We start from the raw sequence: 24,253 nt of genomic DNA on the forward strand, positions 1-24,253 counted from the left end.
ATATCTGACTGATCTGAGACCTCCTCACATACAGAGTTCTGACAATGAATGTGGAGCCTTATATTATCTGTAGAGTGAATCCCATGTCTCCTAGTTTTTTTTCTGGACTCACAGCAATAGGATGTGACAAGAGAAAATAGTCAGATCTGTTGCAGCTCTTCAATGTAAAATAGAATGCATAATCTACACAGATGGGACAATGCTTCATGAAGCTGCCACAGCCATGATTTCACCGGATGAGAACATCAATAGATTTTATTATTCAAGAATACATATTTTTATCATTTAATGACTTTATTAGATTTTAGCATCTACATATCAGTGCTGTATTTTTTCTTTAAAGCAGAAGCTGCAATACTGTGACACATCTGTTGCAAGATGGACACCCACGGTGCCCAATGTACTCCATTGGCTTATCATGGGGTCAGGTGCCTGTTGTTTTCATAAACTACAAATATGAAGCTCTTCTAGATGTCACTTTAAATAATATTTTAGAATGAGTTGAATAATGTAACAGATGTGCCTGCATCTGGTTCTGGCAGAAGAGGTTCTAGAACACCGCCTGTGTTCAGCGGCGGTGACACTCATTGCCGTCATGATGCCCGGGCCCGGGGACATGGACAACAAGCCAATGGCCAAATAAGCGCACCTCCTGAGGTGGGCTGTTTAAACCTCAGCATGTCCTTTATACATTGCCTGTGAAAGAGGTTCTTCCTTGTTACTGGCTCTTTATCTGTTGCATTCCTGTATACTTGGGTTATTACCATGGCTTGTGAACTGACTACTCTCCTGCTTTCTTTTCTTTTGACTTGGCCTGTCTGACATCTCTTTCTCTGTCTGTTTGTTTATTCCCTGTGTTTTGTGATTACTCCTTGATCTGTGCCTGTTTAACCCATTCTCTCCTGACCTGTTGTCTGACTTTTAGCTGATGGAGTTTTATAGCAATACACAGGAATGTATTTAAAGAGGCATAAATATACTTTTATTTATTTTTTAAATGTCAATTTTACAAAAAAATACTAAAAAATGAAAATCTGTCTTTATGCAGACAGACTACTCTGTGTTTTGCAGCATACTGAATATCGGCTGTAAAGTGTGTTGGTATCCAGTATAGGAGATTACCACTGCAGCCTTCAGGTGTTCCTAAACTGCAACTCCCATGATGGGAGTTGTAGTTTTGCAACAGCTGGGGGGTACAATCTTTGTAAAACTTTGTGTTAGAGCTGTGTATTCTCCATCTGTGTGCCTCCAGCTCTTGCAAAACTACAGACAAAGGATGTGTGGGCATGCTGGGAGTTGTAGTTTTGCAACAGCTAAAGGCAACACTGCTATAACATAGTGCTTTACAAACCTTGCAGCTCCAGCTGTTGCAAAACTACAACTCCCAGCATGCTTAAACAGCCAAAGTTTTCTCTGACTCCTGACTGACAAAGAAGCTGATCAGACATTCAGGAGGATGTGAAAGCTGAATGCCACACATAGTGACAGCTATGTAGATTAGCATCCAGCTTTACTAGGAGCAGATAGAAAATGTACGGTACGCATAAAACTACTGTGCTTTTATCACTAAAATCCTTGCACTAATTTAGAAAGATCTATTTTTATATTTAAACATTTAATATTGTTATAAACTCACCATAATGTCTTAGCAATACTGCAGGCAAACTATAATCTTTCTCTCTGTGTAACATGTACAGCATAAAATCAGAGAGGAAAAGGTTACAGAGTGCAGTGATTTGCAGACTGCCAGACCATGAGCAGATGAGTCATCCACAGTGAGGGAGAAGATGGACACGCCCCCTCCATAAGGTAAGATCACAAAGCAAGTGAGCAAGATATTAGATGTCAGAGATATATAGGTCCAAGACACATAAAGATTTTATGTACATGATCAGGATTAGGTACTGAGTAACATATCACTTTTTTTTTTTTTTTCTTTTTGCCAGTATGACACGTACGCTTTAACTATAGGCACCTGAGAGCCTATGTCTAGGGCAGCAGTATTGAGGGGGGAAGGACTTAAAGGGAATCTGTTAGCTCTTGTTGTACTGAATGGCATTTCAGTACAGTTTAGGCAGATGTATGTTTGTACAGTATGTATGACAAAAGGTCACTTATGTGCATAGGTTTGGCTTCTGATACTCTATGGGGATATTAGACACATAAATCATGAGATTGTACCGCAGACATGTCGTGAACAGAGCTGTGAACATTATGACTGAACAATTGTGATGTAACTATCAATGTGTAATCATGACGTGTATTAGGCAGCAGGACATAAACAATTGGTATCATTACTACTAAACATTTAATTTATGGACACTTAGTCATAAACGGGATTTCTGAATAAAATTGTAATAGTTAGTTCATTTTATTGAAACCATATCCAACAGGTGACATTTCTAATGAGTAACAGCATATTACTTCAACTATGAGTATAAAACAAATAGTATAAGATTAGTATAAGCTTTATTACTAGGTAACCTATAAGAAAGTACAAGCAGATTTTATGAACAGTTCAATAGGTTTACGTTATCAGAATAATGTTTAGTCATTTTGAAGCCTTACAATTATAGACACATACAATGGCAAGAATAACCTCACATTCTCTCAAATGATTTATACTGCACGAACCACCGGCAGCGTGTAACAGAAGTCCAGAGATTTCATAATTTAAAATGAGTTAGTGAGAGTAGTCATCTAAGTGATCCAAGACTTCTCCCAACACTGCTTGATTTTGCGGATTTTGCTGCAGATTCACCATGGACCCCCATAGACTTGCATAGCGGGGGTGGGGGTGACATCACATGGGGGCAGAGTCATGTGGTCGCCACCCGGCTGTTTGTGGCACTGCGGCGTGCAACTCAAACAGGTGGGTGGCGAATCCAAGATTGCGGGGGTCCCCAGTGGCGGGAGCCCCGCAGTGAGACATCTTATCCCCCATCCTTTGGATAGGGGATAAGATGTCTCAGGGCCGGAGTACCCCTTTAAATACAGACTATAAGGGTATAGTCTCATGGACAACATCATTTCTGGGGGGGGACTCAAAATCAGAACTGAATCTGCCTTGTGGATTTTAGTCCTGATTTTGATGTAGTTTTTCCATGTATTTTGTAAAGATCCCATTTAATTTCAAGGGGAGCTTCCATGTGGAACTGCACTGGAAAATGAGGTCACTGAAGTCCATGAGGAAAAAATGGGTAATTTATTTTCTTAAAACAACACTTTTTTTTTTTTTTTTAACATCCCCCATTAAAATCAAAAGGAAATTTTATTATAGGAAAAACGGTGCAGTTGTATTATGTAGAATCAGTGCAGTTCAGCTTAAAAAAATTACTAACTCAGAATAAATACAAGATAAGTAATTAAAGGTGTTTATATTTTATGAGTAATTCTGTATGTAAATTGTAAGATGTTCAAAAGTCATTAGCTAATTTACAATATTAGTTCCTTCTAGAGATGAGCGAACTTACAGTAAATTCGATTTGTCACGAACTTCTTGGCTCGGCAGTTGATGACTTTTCTTGCATAAATTAGTTCAGCTTTCCGATGCTCCGGTGGGCTGGAAAAGGTGGATACAGTCCTAGGAGACTCTTTCATAGGACTGTATCCACCTTTTCCAGCCCACTGGAGCACCTGAAAGCTGAACTAATTTACGCAGGAAAAGTGATCAACTGCCGAGCCGAGAAGTTTGTGACGAATCGAATTTACTGTAAGTTCGCTTATCTCTAGTTCCTTCATGTAGGTAGAGAGTATGAACTCCATGCCCACCATAAGAATGTAAGAGTAGCTGCATAGGCGGTGAACAGTACCAGATAAGCCCTGAACAGAACACTGTCTAATTGATAGCATAGATTAAGCCATTGGCTGTGCCAGGTTTCTTCTGATTCCATCTCCTGTATGTAGGAACGCATTGAGGTGACCTCCTGTAGGATCTGTTTCATCAATGGATCATCTGATATTTCTGGACTCTGGAATACTTCATCTACACCACAGAGGCTCTCTAGAATGCAAAAGAAATGACACTTAAAGGGGTACTCCAATGGGAAAAAATTTTTTAAAATCAACTGGTGCCAGAAAGTTAAACAGATTTGCAAATTACTATAATCCTTCCAGTACTTATCAGCTGCTGTATGCTCCAGGGGAAGTTGTATTTATTTCTGGAGTTCTTTTCTGTCTGACCACAGTGCTCTCTGCTGACATCTCTGTCTATGTCAGGAACTGTCCAGAGTACAAGCAAATCCCTCTAACAAACCTCTCCTGCTCTGGACAGTTCCTGACATGGACAGAGGTGTCATCGGGGAGCACTGTGATCAGACAGAAAGGAAATTCAAAAAGACCTTCCTGTGGAGCATACAGTAGCTGATAAGTACTGGAAGGATTAAGATTTTAAATAGAAGTAATTTGCAAATCTGTTTAACTTTCTGGCACCAGTTGATTAAAAAAAAAAATGTTTTCCACTGGAGTACTCCTTTAACCTCTTAAAGACCATGGACATAAATGTATGTCCTGGTTAGGCGGTACTTCGGAGCAATGAGGTCATGTGCGGCAGGTCCCAGCTGCTGATAGTAGCCAGGGACCCGCCGGTAATGGCCGACATCCACGATAGCACTGAACAGTATTAGCAATCAACTGATTGCTATAAATAGTGCCCTATGGGGACTATTAAAGTGTAAAAAAAGAAGTAAAAAAAGCTTTAAAAAAAGTTACAAAAAATTGGAAAAATCCCCTCCCCCAATAAAAATTTAAAATGTACCTTTTTCCCCACTTTACCCCCAAAAAGTGTTAAAAAAAGAATTAATAAACATATTTGGTATTGCCGTATGCATAAATGGTGAACGTAAAAAAAAACCTCCACGTTGCTTCTTTTTTGTCACATTTTATTCGAAAAAATTTATAAAAAAATTAAGAAAAGTTTTATATACACAAATGTGGTATCAATAAAAAGTACAGATCATGGTGCAAAAAATTAGCCCTCAAATCGCCACTTAATGAAAAGTTATAGATCCTCAAAATAGAGGGATTTTAAACGTACTAATTTGGTTAAAAGTTTGCAATTTTTTTAAAGCGCAACAGTAATAGAAAAGTATGTAGTCATGGGTATCATTTTAATTGTATTGACCCACAGAATAAAGAACACACGTAATTTTTACCATAAATTGTACAGAGCGAAAACCAAACCCATAAAAATTAGCAAAATTGCTGTTTTCTTATTAATTTCCCCACACAAATAGTATTTTTTTGTTGCGCCATACATTGTATGGTAAAATGAGTGATGTCATTACAAAGGACAACTGGTTGCGTATAAAACAAGCCCTCATACTGGTCTGTGGATGAAAATATAAAAGAGTTACAATTTTTAGAAGGCGAGAAGGCAAGGAGGAAAAATGCAAAATGCAAAAATAAAATTGACCTGGTGCTTAAGGTGAAAATGGGCTTGGCCCTTAAGGGGTTAAAGGAGTTGTTCTATCAGTCAATTTACAACACAATGGTTGTCATAGAGAGTGGTCTCAGTATGGAGGATTCGGTGGTATTACATGGTGGCAAGCAGCACAGAGAGGTAGCCAGCACATACGAGACTAAGCGTGAAAAGAAGCACAGGGGAACACGTGGATCTGACTCACAGGAAGCCTGCAGCGGAGATGCTCAGTCAAACAACAGAAGAACAATCCAGCGAAGCAAAGAGACAAAGACAGGCGGCACTCACCAGCCAGGTATGTTTATACAGGTCTCGTAGACAGGTACAGGTAGCAGGCGGGGGAGCTGTGGTAGAGGACGGGGCTAGCCGGAACAAGTTGTTTCGTGCGGCTCACGCACTTCCTCTAGCCTCGTCCACCACCACAGCTCCTCGCCTGCTACCTGCACCTGTCTACGAGACCTGAATAAACATACCTGGCTGGTGAGTGCCGCCTGTCTTTGTCTCTTTGCTTCACTGGATGTATTACATGGTGGTCTGTTGAGTGCTGTATAATAATAACCATTCTGGAGGGAAAAAGTGTGGCCACCTGTAATTTTCCTTTATCAGTTGAGTAGTAGGCTAGAACCAACAGGACTCGTAGTGATCCACTGGATACTAAAGAAAGCTTTTCTGTGAGGAAGGGTCATCATGGTGGACAACTCCTTCAAAACCCCTTAAAACTTTTTGATGACTGGCTAAGAGGAAGTGAATAAAAACTAGACAGATTTATAAAGAACTAAGCCAACCAATGATATAGTCCTAACACTGATTATTAGTGTACATTGATAACACTCCAAAAGACCATCTTATTGAGAAACAACTTTGGGTGGTTTTCTCTTGCAGGTTTCCCTATATTTTTTATTATTACAACTCAAAAGATTTTTAAAATTTCTTCAATCTCAAGCTCACAGAGCCACACCAACTTCATCCATGACATCAGGTATTTCTATGACATCAGAACATGAACTTTGTAGTCCTCTAAAGACAATATACCTGCTGTATCATTGGTTGATCCCATGGAGTTTTCTTCTGTGTTTTCATTGTAATGACTGTGACATTGAGATATCAGATGAGCTCCAGGAGCATCTTTGTCAGTGTGAAGAAACTTTATCACCACAATAGATTTTCCAAGGCTCAAAACCATAAGGGCCATGCATACAATAAAGAACACACCTAAAGAAAGAAAAAATAGATATTTTTTACATATATTTATAGTTATTGTCAGGGTTTTCCCGTTCCCGGGTAATGAATGATTCAGCTGCTGCATAAAGTTTTATTACTCTAAAGGATCCAATGTATCCATGTATTACACAGACAGACTATTATGTTCAATGGGAACTGTTGTGTTTTACAATTGCTCTTGTTATAATTTTCATCTGTGGAACTATCTAACAAAAAAAATGACTTTTCAATTGGCTTAAAATGTTTTTTAGAAATACTTTAAAGTGGTACTCCACCCCTAGACATCTTATCCCCTATCCAGCGTTCGTTTGGAGCAACAGGTGCAGTGCCGGAGGCTCGTAACATCACAGCCACACCCCGCTTGTGATGTCACGGCCACGCCCCCTCAATGCAAGTCTATGGAAGGGGGCATGACGGCCATCACACCCCCTCTCATAGACTTATATTAAGGGGGCGTGACCGTGACATCACGAGTGTACGTGGCCATGACATCATGAGCCTCTGCCCCGCATTGCCAGTCATCCAAAACAGAGCGAACAGATATCTGGGGTGCCGCAGCCCAGAATGGTGGGACCCCCACGATCAGACATCTTATCCCCTGCCTTTTGGATAGGGGATAAGATGTCTAGGGGCAGAGTACCCCTTTAATTCCTGATTAATTCTGGAGCATTGTTTGTCAATGTATTTATACATTTCCAGTCTGATTGGCCTAGTGTGTACACATAGAGAGATACAATTCCAAGGACAAATCATTAACTTCTTTTGTTACAAGATCATATCTCGTACCTACTGAAGGAAGCACTTTAGTAGGCAAGGACATAGGAAATACATTCTTGCTTCTAAAGACTCTGGTTCAGACTAGATAGCAGATTCATGCCTATAGAATAAGACTAGGCTGCTCCAGCTGAGATTTAGCCTGAGCTACAGAAACTAAAGTGAGATCTTTGTATTTTTGCAGCTTTCATCTAAACCTTTTGTAAGGAGGAGAAGGAAGACCATCAGGGGATGTTCAGGCAGCATGCAAAAAAAAAAAAAAAAAGAGGATCGGTGATCGTGATCCTCCTCTTATCCCTAGATGGCTTTTGATGACCCAGGGAGGGATAACTCTTTGGTTCATGTTATCTGTCTCCTATAAATAATACTGTGTACCTGCCCTCTGATATGATATACGTTAAAGGCAGACATAGATTTTTATAACTGTCAGCAGAACATGTTCAATGTAGAGGGGAGGGGTAAGCTGCAGCCAGACAACTCTGGCGCTGGCCCTCCCAAAGCGATAGTTGGCCTTCAGCTAACTTTTGTTTAAGGTGTATGTTGAACATATAAACACTCCCCTGAGCTCCTAGTGTCAAGATTAGTCAAACACTCACATTTATCATTGTGCCCATCCTGTTTATACCAAATGTTTGGCTTAAAATGTACTGCACACTTCTTATTCTCACTAGAGAAGAATGTGTAATACACTTCTGACTGATTTAAATCTGTAATGACTTTTTCACATACTGATTGTAGCCATAGATTATTGGTCAGGATCATTGGTTTAACAAATGCAGCAACGAATGTTGATATGTTTTGTGGGTATGTCATGTTTTTTTACAAAGTAGACTTTATTTTACTAAAGAAATTGGTCACTAGGTTTATTTTGCCCTATCTGAGGGCAGCATTAACTAGTGATAAAAACATGATCTACCTTGATTTTAAGTCTACCACACCGAAAGAGCCTATGTTTGGAAATGGTCTAAATATCTAAATATTTTCTGTGGCGGCAACATCTGTCACGGAAATTCGGCCATGTGCATGGTGCAGCAGAATTCCATTGAAAATAATTTGACACTTCTGCAATGGAATTTGCAACCTATTTGCAACCAAACTGCATTTTTCACATTTATAATGACTTTATTAAAATATGTGCATGTAAACTTAGGCATAAGTAGCATATACATTATGAACTCAGCCCACCTGGAACTTTTATTTTTTTGGGAGGTGTTATGCATCAAATTTGCGCTCAGTTTAGACTTTTAACTACAAACAAATTTTTTTAATGCACAATTTTTTATGCAACATTTTAATTCTCTTTGATGCAAAATTGGTGCATAAAGTGCTAAGTGGTATTTTGACAGTGTGCCCCTAAAATGCTTAATCCCTGGCAGAGTTATAGACATTGACAATGAAAGGACTCACCAATTAATGGCACACTTAAGGTGGTAGCTGGAAGGTCATCAGCCATGTTAACCCTGAAGACTGTGTACCCAACAAGAATGCTGGTTTTAAACATGATCCGAGTCCCACTGTCAGGGGGCAGGTAGAAGCTCATGAGGTCCACAATCATAAGCAGAATGCTAGGAACAAGAAGGCCTACAATATACAGCAGGGGGCGACGGCGGATAACAAGCTGTAAAACAAAATGGATGAAATGGTGATGGATAAACACAAGGTATGTACCATACAGGAAGCCAAAGCAACTGAGATGGTGCCCTTTAAAAGTGGTGCCCCAGCTCTTATAAATTCCCTCACTTAAAGGGGTACCCGCCCTAGACATCTTATCCCCTATCCTTATCCCCTCCCCTATAAGATGTCTGATCCCGGGGGTCCTGCTGCTGGAGACCCGCAATCTCTCCTGCAAGCCCCCCGAGTCATCACTGCACAGAGCTAAGTTTGCTCCGTGCATGATAACTCATGATACAGGGGCTGGGGTCTCGTGTTGTCATAGCTCTGTCCCCTCATCACGCCCCGCCCCCTCCCATAGGCTTGTATTGAGGCGGCAGGGCGGGACGTCACGAGGGGGCAGGGTGTGATGTCACAAGGGGGCAGGGCTAGACATCACGAGACTCAAGCCCCTGTATCGTGAGTCATCACGCATGGGGCAAACTTAACTGCCTGCAATGATGACTAGGGGGGCTGCAGGAGAGATTGCTGGGGTCCCCAGCAGCGGGAACCCCCACAATCAAACATTCAAACATCTTATCCCCTATCCTTTGCATAGGGGATAAGATGTCCAGGGCGGAGTACCCCTTTAAACATGTGGGCAGTGTGGGCCTGTATATGGCTCCCCCTTCAGAGTTTGCTTAATGTTATCAGGAAAAATAGGCTATACACAACTGTTATTCTTTCTCCCAAGAATAGAGGAAAAGGAATGGTCTCAGGATATATGTATTTATTTAGGTCTTGGTTCTGTGTTTTAGGGAATCAGGAGTCTGTATTCATTTTTGTGCATGATAAAGGGGGACATAAGCACTTTTCGTGATTCAAATGAAATAGCTGTTGGTTGAACGCTAGTCCTGCCGACAGCGGTCTATCCTGATCCTCCCATACACATACATGCACGACTCAGACAAGTGTGTATTTCTTTTTAATGGGGATAGAGGAGAATGCAGCCACCAGACAATAGCTTATCTTCTGGAGAAAACTTGCTGTGTGGGGAGAGTTGGGAGGTCCCCATACCTATTAGACAGTTGGCAGATCCTGCCAAAATGTCTGCTTTAGTCATGCTGCACAATCTCCTTGATTTCCCTTTTCAAAAGATGGCACGTATGATTTACATGAAGGTGTCAAAACTAAGTATATTGTATATACCACAGTATAAAGGCAACACGTAGCACACCGGAAAAAAAAAACTAATGGATTAATGCCTTTTGAAACAAAAAGGTCTTCTGTGCAAAGATAAAAATACAACTAAACTCAAAAGCAATTAATTATATTACAAGAGGAAAATTAAATGTTGGTTATTATCTGCCATTACATTGGCATCAAAATAAGAATTCCAACAGGGAACCATAAAGTTCCCTGCTGGTCCCCTTCCAAATCGGATAATTGAAAAAAAAAAAAATAGAACATTCATCTTCCATTTTCTTTTCATGACTTCTGGGGTCAGGGAGGGCTGGTCATGCATATTAATATATCCTCCCCAAAGGGAGCACAGAGAAAAAAATGTATTAAGAGTTTCTGTTCCAAAATACCCCAAAAATATGTTGACTTCCCTTATTGGTGCTGGGGGTCAAGACGCCACACTGCTGCTCAGCCAATCACTCACCACAGTGGTGTCCTGCCTCAGCCAGTGGTTGGCTTAGCTACAACATGACGTATTGACCCCCAGCACCAGAAAGTGAAGTTCACTGGAGACTTGGAGCAGTATTATAGGAGGCTATGGGGGACCAAGGGAGGTAAGTACAGTTTTTTGTTTAAGCGGGCAGTGTGGCCATGTCTTTTGCAAGACAAACCCTTTAAAGGCGTATTCCAGGAATTTTTTTTATTTGACTATGCTACATGGGCTGTAAAGTTAGTGTAGTTCATAATATAGTGTCTGTACCTGTGTGTGAAGGTTTTCTCACAATTCTTCTGTGATTTTCACCCCAATATTTATTTTTAACAGCATACAAAATGACTGTTGCCTCAGATTTTTCCCAGGCAGCAATGCGGCTGAGACCTGACTCACTAGTCAGCTGATGACAGGGAGCCTGTCTGCTTCAATGGATGGAGGGATAAATCTGCAACTAATGCAACAGCTGTGGGCACCCTGATTGAAAACCACAGGTCTTTTGAATGGATGCAGCTCATTAATGTTTCAATGGGTGGGGTGGCTGATGTGTGGGAGGGAGGAAAATGGAATTATGGGATTTGCTGTGCATGCGGTGGAATTTCCACAGCCGATCTTTCTGCCGTGGGAATACCACTTCCATTCCATGTCAATTCTTCCAGCGGAATCTGCCCGGAAGTGCATTGCTGTTTATGATGATGGCGCATTTCTGTTCGGTCCTTGCGGCATCATATTCTGCCGGCTCTGATGTTTGCGGAATGTCTCCCACTGTTTTCCAGAAAGACATTCTGCAAAATGTCTGCCGTGTGTACATAGCCTTATAGCAACACACTCACTGCCACCTCCCCCTCTTCCTAGCCCCATAACAACAGCATGGCCGACCAGTACCATTCAACAAGTTGTTAATAAAGCATTCCGGAACGCGTTTCTCTTCCATTTTCCATTCTTCCATGTAATGTGGTTGTAAACATATTGTAAATAGATGTCCACATTACCAAGTGAATAGAGAAATGTGTAAAAAAAAAAATGAATAAATCTATTTGTTTTTAATTTATCGCATTTTGTTTATTTTTTTATCCCTTTACTACTAACAATACACAGTGGAATAACTGTACCTTTAAAGGAGGGCTTGCTGTATACACTATTGTTGTGAATTCCCATTGATGATAATGAAAGGAATAAATCTAATTGGGAATTTGTACATGATGAGCCCACAGAAGATGAAATAGAGGCCCTACGGTGTTAGCCTAATTGCTCTGCCGCTCGTCTAACCTTCTGCTGGTTCATTTGATAAGGTTCTCTTTATGATGCTATGAATTTCAGAAGCGCTCATTTATTCCACACATAATTCTCCCCCCTCCTCTTTATTTCACCCTCTGCTCATTTGTGAGCCATTGTCGCAATGATAATGATTTTGCCATTAAAGCTGAAATCACTGCTGCATGAGAGAGCTATGTCCCATGCCGGCCATTCATCTCCCTGTGTTTTGTGTGGTTATCTTGTCTTGCCAGGGTCGTTGTTAGTTCTGGACATGCCAAAGCGGAGGAAAAAGGGTGTCAGCTTGGAGATCAGTTATCGTGAAGGACTGGGGCACACGGGTTAATTATAATGTAATGGAGAGAATGTATTATCCGCCGCCCAGTAATGCCCTTGGCTCTACTAAAGGGAGTCTATTGTGCAAGTTTTGGAGACAAAGTATGGCCATATTCATGGCACGATCCACTGTCCTACATGCCATTTTGTGTACTGCTCATCTATTCTATGTGTGATATAAAATGAGGTTCCAGAGAAAACACATTTGGGCTTCAATGAAAGTAACCGAGCCCATGTTTAATTCATTGTAAGTGTAGTGACCAGCTGCACTCACTCTCTGTACATATGTGTCATAGGCTGCCATGGATGATACTGGGGTGTATAAACAATGGTGGGTTCACCAGCCATATGATGTAGTAATGACTCTCATGGGATAGGTGAAGAGCAAGTTCATCAGTCAAGTGTATAAGATTTTCTGCCACTTCCATGTCAAGCAAATTAATATAGAACAGATTCCAACTTTCCTAGGCTGCTTAAAGGGGTACTCCACCTCTAACATCTTATCCCCTATCCAAAGGATTGGATCTCCGTGTTGCACCCGGTGTTCGTTTAGAGCATCAGGTTCAGCGCCAGAGGCTCGTGACATCACTGCCACGCCCCGCTCGTGACATCACGGCCATGCCCCCTCAATGCAAGTCTATGGGAGGGGGCGTGACAGCCATCACGCTCCCTCCCATAGACTTGCATTGAAGGGGCATGGCCGCAACGTCACGAGCAGGGTGTGACCGTGACGTCACGAGCCTTCGCCCCGCATCGCCAGTCATCCAGCATGGAGTGAAGTTCGCTCCATGCACCGGATGACTGGGATGCCGCAGCCGAGATCGCAGGGATCCCCAGCAGGGGGACCCCCGCGATCAGACATCTTATCCTTTAGATAGGGGATAAGATGTTTAGGGGAGGAGTACCCCTTTAAAGCGTATCATATCCCAGAAAAAAAAATGCTTTTATATGTTACTCAATAGGTCATGCAGATTATTTACATGTCTTTGTTATGTGTCTAGCTTCTGTATTTGACTCACAAATCCCTCTGTTCTGCTGCTCACTCATTCTGACATCCACTGCTCAGAAAGCAAGCACTGAGCCTGTCCTCATTCATCATGCATTCACTTCCTCTGCTGTGCTATGCTGGGTCTCTTCATCCAATCATTGCAGGCTGCCCTGTAACCTCTCCTCTCTGTTTTCATGCTGCAGTCTGATAGGACAAAGATGATGCTGCAGCCAGACAGAATTATGTTCTGGATGGTATGGAAACCCCTAGTGTGCTTTTTTTTTTTTTTTCTCTTTTCTTTTATAAAACATGATTTCTATAAAGAGATTTATTTTTTATTTTTATAAAGTATATGAGAAAGCTTACTGTTTTGCCAAGATGTACAACATATAAAAAGGTTTGATTCTGACAGCACCCATTTAAAGAGAGTCACATAGAAAATGCAGTCCAGTCTGTAGCCATCATGTTATAAAGCTGGAGGAGCTGAGCAGATTTATCAAAGCAGACATGTTTTTCCTATTCATTACAACCCATTTAAAATAATTTTCCTGTTACAGAAAATGATGGTATATCACTAGGACGTGCCATTACATTATGATCAGGGTGAACCCCACCAAGTGTAGGAATAAAAAAGGCGGCAGCCCTGGTTTAACACTAGGCAGGGAAAGGCAACATTGGGCTGAGTCCTACTTTCCAGTAGAGCCAGTGTCCTTGAGGGACATTGTGTAGGGGAAAATTGCCCATTAGCCACTTCATTCTTATTCCCAGCAGTCAGACCCCCACCCCTCAATGGTGACTCTTGTGCTCCAATATCACAGCAGATTTAGGCAGATTCGCCAAGGAAGAAACCTACTAATACATCTAGTTAAGGCTGCATTCACACCTCGTTTTCAGCTACGGTTGCCGGATCCGGCTGGGGGGGAAACCGGGCGCTCCCGTACCCCGGCCGGATCGGCACTGAAATCCATTTACTTTAATGAGCGGAGTCAAACCTAGTTCCGGTCAGGAATGTTCACACGTTGGGATTTCCTTGCCGAATTCCACATTAGGACTCCGCGCAGAAGGCATTGCCATCTATTAGACGGCACATTCCCGTGTGGTCCTGCGGTCTGCGGACATTCCAATGTGTGAACATAGCCTTACCGGCTGATCCCTATGGTCTCAGGAGGATGCTACGGCAGCTGATCACATCCCATCTGGCATATCGCATCTGCACCTAGTGCAACACATTCAGGTAGGCATAATAGCTGCCTATATATAGGGTTCCACACAACCCCTTTCTCAAAGAAGAGAAAAAATTTTTTTTTTGCGTAATGTCCGCCAGGAAATTATCCAGGCAGACATTCCGTCATGTGAACATAACCTAAAGCAGTCCAGCTCGACCAGTGTTTTCCAACCAGTGTGCTCCAGCTGTTGCAAAACTACATCTCACAGCCTGCCCGGACAGACGAAGGCTGTGAGTTATAGTTTTGCAACAGCTGGAGGCATGCTGGTTGGGAAACAATAAGGTAGGCAATCGTTAAATGATCTGACACAATAACATTCTATTTTAGGGAAACTGAGTTTAATATGGCAAATGTTCACCGTACAGTACTGTGTAGTGTTTCTGCATCCCATGCCTCCCACTCCTCCATGAATCTGTCCACAGCCATGTATTTCAAGGCAATCCCTCTACCAGGTAATGGTGTGTGGCCTAATAACTGTTTCTTGCATTACTTGATGTGCAGCTGTGTATTCCATACAAGGCATCTATCCCGTTCGGCGGTAATGAGGCTCTATGGCTCATATGCAAATTAACGAGCTGGAGAATTTCTGCTTAGAGAAAGACGACATCTATTTGTAATTCACAGCTAAGCCCCCAATTCTGGGACTACAGAAACTGCATCTTAATGGTCCACATTTATTTTCGTGGTTAATACAAGCTATACAATCTATGGATCATGAAATGCTTGGATTACTAAGACTAGGAGTTTCCCTGTCTAGTGCAAAAAAAAAAAAATAATAATTTTCTATGTTATCTAGATATTTTTTTCTAAAGCATATGTATGTCATCTATTCATACCATCAATGGGGAATAATTAAAATGCATCTGCGCGGACGCACTGTGCTAAACGTTCCGTCTATAAATACAGTCGTGTGCGGATGTATTGACTGAAATTAGTTCAGCACATAATATACAAAGGCCAGATGTAAACATGAAAACTTCATAAGGCAGACACTGATTCATTTGTTCTAAAGGGGTTGTCTCATTTAATAGTTTAAAAAAAATATATATACTTCCCAGAATGGCAACATTAAAACAATAAACCTTGACTTAACTACTGCTGCTCTCCAGGTGCCACTGGAATTGCCACCCCGTGTGTCGGCCCCAGTCTTCTTCCTGCTTTAGGGGGGTCAACAAGTCACACAGTGCTCACCTAATCTCTGACTGCAGTGATGTCCCATCTTGAATGGCGATAGGCTTAGTGGCAGTGTCATGTATTGACCCCGAAAGCTCAGGCTTCGTCAAGCCCACTACATTAAAACAATAAACCTTGACTTACCTACTGCTGCTCCCCAGGTGCCACTGGAATTGCCACCCTGTGTGCCAGCCCCGGTCTTCTTCCTGCTTTAGGGGGGTCAACACGTCACACTGTGCTCATCTAATCTCTAGCTGCAGTGATGTCCCATCTTGAATGGCGATAGGCTTAGCAGCAGTGTCATGTATATACCCTGAAAGCTCAGGCTGCTTCAAGCCCACTACATGCTCGGTGGCACCCGGCTGCACCCTGCAGCCGAGGGCTAATAGTCAGCAATGAGCAATCTCTGAAGCTGGCTATTAGCCATTTAGATGCCACTATCAAAGCTGACAGCACCATTTAAACAGCTTTCCTAAGCGTCATTGGTGGTTGGCTGGTACAGGTCGGTTTCCCATGGCATGATCCCAGGTAGCCAATCCATTGTCACTAGTTTGAACTTGCTTCACAAGATGATGGGTATTCATGGCGCTGAACAACTGGACTAAAGCTAAAAGCCAACACAGTTTTATTTTTTCCAAGATGCAACATGTTAGTGAAACGCACTGCATCTTGGGAAAAATAAACCTGTGTTGGTGTCCGGTCTGTTCAGCACCATTAATACCCACCAAAGCAAATTCCCCTAGATTCCATTTCCGTCCAGTGGAAGGACTGCAGAAAGATCACTCATTTCTCTATGCTCTGCCATTGTTGTGTATGGAGTAAACAACTATTTGGGGTAAGCAAATCCCTCACCTCGATCACACAACTTTCTTTATACTATGCTATGGGGCACGCCTTTTCTTTCTTTTCGAAATCCATTTTCACAGCAGCCGAAGGCCTATACTAGGCATCTTTGGCTGCCTGGACTCTGCTAGTAAGACAGTCTGCCTATGGCAAGCTCTACCAATAGACCACAGAGCTAATGGATCAATGCAGAACATACTGTGTGTAATGCATTGAATTGTATGAGCAATCAGATGTCTTAGGACTAAAAAAGTATTTATAAATAATAAAAAAAAAAATTTTAATTTTAAATAAATCTTTCCCATATAAGAATTAATTCAAATTACCCCTTTCCAAAATACAAAAAAAGATAAACAAAACTTTAACATACATTAAACTGGACCTGAGCGAAGCTTCCACCATGGGTGTGGAGAATCTCATAGTTGGAGGGTACAGACAGAAGTTCCCACTCTCCATCATTTAGAAATATACTCTTGTCATTGCTGATCTCCTCATAGCTTCTCCAGATGGAAAGATTAAGATCATTCACTAAACAAAAGACAGTCAATATTATTATATTGGTAACTATTCTATAGTGATTTGTACTTTTTCAGTAATATTGAGATGATATTGATCGTTACTATCATGTAATGCTTCAGGACTATGCGGTGATAAAATCTGATGACCAGGATATGGAACTGTTATGGTCTGCAGTAACTACTGAAACCAATGGGGGGCCTCAGAGGTACTCTTCCCTCCAACAGATGGTCAGTCATGACTGGGACAATAAGTAGGAAGATGAAGTCCCACCTACAATGAAATGACAACTAAAGGAGGGGGCGGCTCTTGTATTTACAGAACAACAATTTAAAGGGGTACTCCACTGCTCAGCGTTTGGAACAAACTGTTCCGAATGCTGGAGCCAGCGCCGGGAGCTTGTGATGTCATAGCCCCTCATGATGTCACGTCCTGCTCCCTCAATGCAAGTCTATGGAAGGGGGCGTGACGGCTGCCACGCCCCCTCCCATAGACTTGCATTGAGGGCACAGGGTGTGATGTCATGATGGTGGGGCTATGACGTTACGAGCTCCCAGTGCCAGCTCCAGCATTAGTAACAGTTTGTGTTCCAAATGCTGAGCAGCGGAGTACCCTTTTAAGACTTTGTTTATAGCAACATAGTTGGGACACCTTTGGTGGATCCATTTTAAAACAGATCCTAAAAAAGGTAATTGAGTTACAGTGTGAACAGCCTTCCATATACATATATCCTTTCTGCAGTCAATCCAAGGTAGCATTCACTGCCATTGATCTTTTCTGACTGAAGTGGATTACTAGATTGGGGATATGTACTCCTATTGTTCATATAAAGCACTTTAGTGATGAGGAGTGATGAGTTTGTAGATCCATTGGGCAATCCAAAGTCTTACAGTTGATCTACCCTCAAAAATGCAGAACATAAAGCTATACATATCCTCATTTGCGACTGTATACATTATTGTATACATTATCAAATTATTAGCTAATTTTAGAGCTAAAGAGACTTTGGCAGTGCTGCTACTGTACATTATCCATTTTCTTCACTAGACACTACTCCGGTTATTACCCGACCCAACTATCCACCATGTGATGTTAGTACTCTATGGGGGAGATTTATCAAAACCTGTGCAGAGGAAGAGTGGTGCAGTTGCCCATAGCAACCAATCAGATCGCTTCTTTCATTTTCCACAGGCCTCTTTAGAGGCCTGTGGAAAATGAAAGAAGCGATCTGATTGGTTGCTATGGGCAACTGCACCACTCTTCCTCTGCACAGGTTTTGATAAATCTCCCCCTATGGACCTGCACAGTAATAACATCCTGTACCAGTGCAACCATTACCTGTATGTAAACAACTGCTGAAGGTCAGGGTGCAGTTCTGTATATCAAAAGGGAAGGCATACGTCTCCAGATTGCAGGCCGATACCACCTGCATGGGCTTGTAATTTCTGATAGTTCCAGTAGAGTTCACATAAACATATGGTAAATCAGGCGACTTCCCATCTTCTACACTATAGAGAAAACATTGGTATGTCACTTTCATGTACTTTACAACAATAAAACATATAAATAAATAATGTCATTGACTGATATAGCACTTCTAGTAGGGAATGCATTTTAACCACTTTGCTGTTGAGCATGCAATTTGTAATATAGAAACGTATACAATAGAGTTACATGGTGACAGATAGTATGTATGTGTGGTCTCCCGGTACAGGACCTGTCCTGTACAATCCTTAAGTCCCCTCGGGAAGAGTCCCTTAGGTCCATTGGGCTCTCCTGCAGAGCTCCCCCCTTGTTGTCTCATGTAAATGCAATGTATATTCATTTTGTGTATCTATTGTTCATATGTATAAAGTTGTACAGTTTATATAAAATGTATAGGACCTTCCTTGGTCATGTGACCTAATTTCATGTGATATACCCAGAGTTCCATGGGCACAGGAACCCCAGGCATTAGCAACCAATGGGCTTTAGTATATAAGGGTCTGTAGTCTTTTAGTTCCTGCTCTTGTTCCTGCACTCTCTTATCTCCTGGACCTAAAGAAAGCATAAAGTCCTGTATACTGCAAATCCATCTCATCTAGGCCAAAGCCTAAAGAAACGCAGCCACTTCTAAAACGTGAGTTATAATTCTCTCTACAATCCAGTGACTACTACTCAGCTAAGTAATATATATGTAGCACAGTGGACTGCCTAAATATCTCAATAACTACAAGTTCAAGCAAGCCTGCGAGGTATCCTGTGTTGCGGTTGCCTCTGAAGGAACTGCATAAATGTAAAGTCTGTTCCCTAAACATTTCAAGTATAAGTTCCAGTTTATTCAGAGTCCTTGCAGTGGATATTCCTTTATTACAAACCATTTTTGGGTTGGTTGACGGCGGTTACCATACCGGAATAACCACATCCTGGCGTCATGAACACTAAGGGGTTAACAACATCTTGCCACCAAGGTTAATACCACCAGACCCTGCTACATACTGCAACACCCCAGTCATCACATATAAATAACCTGAGTGATGATCCTATGGGTGACAATTATTTACCAGAAATATATGGAAATCAATAGGATTATAAATAAGTCTCCAAGTCACGGTAGTTTGAAAGAGGCAAAACAGGTCAAGACCTAATGGTATCAAACATTGACTCTTAGGGCACATTCCCACAACAAAATATTGGCACCAAGGGGGAAATTCATCAAAGCTTGTGCAGAGGAAAAGTGGTGCAGTTGCCCATAGCAACCGCTCAGATGGCTTTCTTCATTTTGCCTTTTTAAAAATGAAAGAAGCAATCTGATTGGTTGCTAAGGGCAACTGCACCACTCTTCCTCTACACAGGTTTTCAGAAATCTCCCCCTAAGTCGAAAATTTACCATCTCCATAGACAACAATGCATATTATTCTTTCTGCAGAGTCTGAAACTTGAATTTCCATGGCAGAATTTCGTGACGCGGAAATTCTGCGATGTGCACAATGGGCTAAATACGCTACTGTACTAAATATGTTATGCCAGGAAATTTGCTTGGAAATTCTGTCCATATACTATATGTAATGCCAGAATTTGTATTATAAAAAAAACTGCTGAATTAATAGCAAAACATTGTTGCACAGAGAGTTAATGATGTGTCAAGGGGCATCTTATGTCAATGTATAATATTTTAGACTGTCCCCTAGTGTCTAAGTATTGTTTAACTAGTAGTGTAATAACTGTTACAGTTCAATCCCAGAGCATTGAACTAGGGGCAAAGGGAATGGCGCTGCCGAAATACAACCTGTAGAATGTACAGTATGTATGTATATATGCTGAGATACAACCTGTAGAATGTACAGTATCTATGTATGTATATATGCCGAAATACAACCTGTAGAATGTACAGTATCTATGTATGTATATATGCTGAGATACAACCTGTAGAATGTACAGTATCTATGTATATATGCCGAGATACAAACTGTAGAATGTACAGTATGTATGTATGTATGTATGCTGAGATACAACCAGTAGAATGTACAGTATGTATGTATATATGCCGAGATACAACCTGTAGAATGGACAGTATGTATGTATATATGCCGAGATACAACCTGTAGAATGTACAGTATGTATGTATATATGCCGAGATACAACCTGTACAATGTACAGTATGTATGTATATATGCCGAGATACAACCTGCAGAATGTACAGTATGTATGTATATATGCTGAGATACAACCTGTAGAATGTACAGTATGTATGTATATATGCCGAGATACAACCTGTAGAATGTACAGTATGTATGTATATATGCTGAGATACAACCAGTAGAATGTACAGTATGTATGTATATATGCCGAGATACAACCTGTAGAATGGACAGTATGTATGTATATATGCCGAGATACAACCTGTAGAATGTACAGTATGTATGTATATATGCCGAGATACAACCTGTACAATGGACAGTATGTATGTATATATGCCGAGATACAACCTGCAGAATGTACAGTATGTATGTATATATGCTGAGATACAACCTGTAGAATGTACAGTATGTATGTATATATGCCGAGATACAACCTGTAGAATGTACAGTATGTATGTATGTATATATGCCGAGATACAACCTGTAGAATGTACAGTAGGTATGTATATATGCTGAGATACAACCTGTAGAATGTACAGTATCTATGTATGTATATATGCCGAAATACAACCTGTAGAATGTACAGTATCTATGTATGTATATATGCTGAGATACAACCTGTAGAATGTACAGTATCTATGTATATATGCCGAGATACAAACTGTAGAATGTACAGTATGTATGTATGTATGTATGCTGAGATACAACCAGTAGAATGTACAGTATGTATGTATATATGCCGAGATACAACCTGTAGAATGGACAGTATGTATGTATATATGCCGAGATACAACCTGTAGAATGTACAGTATGTATGTATATATGCCGAGATACAACCTGTACAATGTACAGTATGTATGTATATATGCCGAGATACAACCTGCAGAATGTACAGTATGTATGTATATATGCTGAGATACAACCTGTAGAATGTACAGTATGTATGTATATATGCCGAGATACAACCTGTAGAATGTACAGTATGTATGTATATATGCTGAGATACAACCAGTAGAATGTACAGTATGTATGTATATATGCCGAGATACAACCTGTAGAATGGACAGTATGTATGTATATATGCCGAGATACAACCTGTAGAATGTACAGTATGTATGTATATATGCCGAGATACAACCTGTACAATGGACAGTATGTATGTATATATGCCGAGATACAACCTGCAGAATGTACAGTATGTATGTATATATGCTGAGATACAACCTGTAGAATGTACAGTATGTATGTATATATGCCGAGATACAACCTGTAGAATGTACAGTATGTATGTATGTATATATGCCGAGATACAACCTGTAGAATGTACAGTATGTATGTATATATGCCGTGATACAACCTGTAGAATGTACAGTATGTATGTATGTATATATGCCGAGATACAACCTGTAGAATGTACAGTATGTATGTATATATGCCGAGATACAACCTCTAGAATGTACAGTATGTATGTATGTATGTATGCCGAGATACAACCTCTAGAATGTACAGTATGTATGTATATATGCCGAGATACAACCTGTAGAATGTACAGTATGTATGTATATATGCCGAGATACAACCTCTAGAATGTACAGTATGTATGTATATATGCCGAGATACAACCTGTAGAATGTACAGTATGTATGTATATATGCCGTGATACAACCTCTAGAATGTACAGTATGTATGTATATATGCCGAGATACAACCTGTAGAATGTAAAGTATATATGTATATATGCCGAGATACAACCTGTAGAATGTACAGTATGTATGTATATATGCCGAGATACAACCTGTAGAATGTACAGTATGTATGTATGTATATATGCCGAGATACAACCTCTAGAATGTACAGTATGTATGTATATATGCCGAGATACTACCTGTAGAATGTACAGTATGTATATATGCCGAGATACAACCTCTAGAATGTACAGTATGTATGTATATATGCCGAGATACAACCTGTAGAATGTACAGTATGTATGTATATATGCCGAGATACAACCTGTAGAATGTACAGTATGTATGTATATATGCCGTGATACAACCTGTAGAATGTACAGTATGTATGTATGTATGCTGAGATACAACCTGTAGAATGTACAGTATCTATGTATGTATATATGCCGAGATACAACCTCTAGAATGTACAGTATGTATGTATATATGCCGAGATACAACCTGTAGAATGTACAGTATGTATGTATATATGCCGAGATACAACCTGTAGAATGTACAGTATGTATGTATATATGCCGAGATACAACCTGTAGAATGTATAGTATGTATGTATATATGCCGAGATACAACCTGTAGAATGTACAGTATGTATGTATGCCGAGATACAACCTCTAGAATGTACAGTATGTATGTATATATGCTGAGATACAACCTGTAGAATGTACAGTATGTATATATGCCGAGATACAACCTGTAGAATGTACAGTATGTATGTATGTATGCCGAGATACAACCTGTAGAATGTACAGTATGTATGTATGTATATATGCCGAGATACAACCTCTAGAATGTACAGTATGTATGTATATATGCCGAGATACAACCTGTAGAATGTACAGTATGTATGTATATATGCCGAGATACAACCTGTAGAATGTACAGTATGTATGTATATATGCCGTGATACAACCTGTAGAATGTACAGTATGTATGTATGTATGCTGAGATACAACCTGTAGAATGTACAGTATCTATGTATGTATATATGCCGAGATACAACCTCTAGAATGTACAGTATGTATGTATATATGCCGAGATACAACCTGTAGAATGTACAGTATGTATGTATATATGCCGAGATACAACCTGTAGAATGTACAGTATGTATGTATATATGCCGAGATACAACCTGTAGAATGTATAGTATGTATGTATATATGCCGAGATACAACCTGTAGAATGTACAGTATGTATGTATGCCGAGATACAACCTGTAGAATGTACCGTATCTATGTATGTATGTATGCCGAGATACAACCTCTAGAATGTACAGTATGTATGTATGTATATATGCCGAGATACAACCTGTAGAATGTACAGTATGTATGTATATATGCCGAGATACAACCTGTAGAATGTACAGTATGCATGTATATATGCTGAGATACAACCTCTAGAATGTACAGTATGTATGTATATATGCCGAGATACAACCTGTAGAATGTACAGTAGGTATGTATGTATGCCGAGATACAACCTGTAGAATGTACAGTATCTATGTATGTATATATGCCGAGATACAACCTGTAGAATGTACAGTATGTATGTATGTATATATGCCGAGATACAACCTGTAGAATGTACAGTATGTATGTATATATGCCGAGATACAACCTGTAGAATGTACAGTATCTATGTATGTATATATGCCGAGATACAACCTGTAGAATGTACAGTATGTATGTATGTATATATGCCGAGATACAACCTGTAGAATGTACAGTATGTATGTATATATGCCGAGATACAACCTGTAGAATGTACTAATGTATGTATAGGATCATGTTTTTAAAATGTATGTATGTACCTTCCTTACAGGACGCTGTTACTGAAACTTTTTAGTAACAGTAACTAAACTATATAAAATAGCTCTCCT

General features: G+C 40.4%; 1 protein-coding gene across 3 annotated transcripts in view; it reads right to left on the reverse strand.

Annotated features, from left to right (window-relative positions):
• Window positions 1–3,724: 3,724 nt before the first annotated feature.
• The window catches only part of HTR3B (5-hydroxytryptamine receptor 3B), a 36,592-nt gene continuing 16,063 nt past the window's right edge, over window positions 3,725–24,253 (reverse strand). For 2 of the 3 annotated variants that reach the window (XM_056544191.1, XM_056544189.1), the window contains 5 exons: window positions 18,351–18,520; window positions 16,867–17,024; window positions 8,822–9,032; window positions 6,452–6,631; window positions 3,725–4,003 (listed from right to left, as the gene is read on the reverse strand). In XM_056544191.1, coding sequence (XP_056400166.1) covers window positions 3,738–4,003; window positions 6,452–6,631; window positions 8,822–9,032; window positions 16,867–17,024; window positions 18,351–18,520 — 985 coding nt within the window. In that variant the 3' untranslated portion in view covers window positions 3,725–3,737. The remainder of the gene's footprint in view (window positions 4,004–6,451; window positions 6,632–8,821; window positions 9,033–16,866; window positions 17,025–18,350; window positions 18,521–24,253) is intronic. The other variant, XM_056544190.1, reaches the window with a different exon arrangement.

The sequence above is a fragment of the Hyla sarda genome, chromosome 10 (genome assembly GCF_029499605.1).
Source record: "Hyla sarda isolate aHylSar1 chromosome 10, aHylSar1.hap1, whole genome shotgun sequence".
Classification (NCBI taxonomy): domain Eukaryota; kingdom Metazoa; phylum Chordata; class Amphibia; order Anura; family Hylidae; genus Hyla; species Hyla sarda.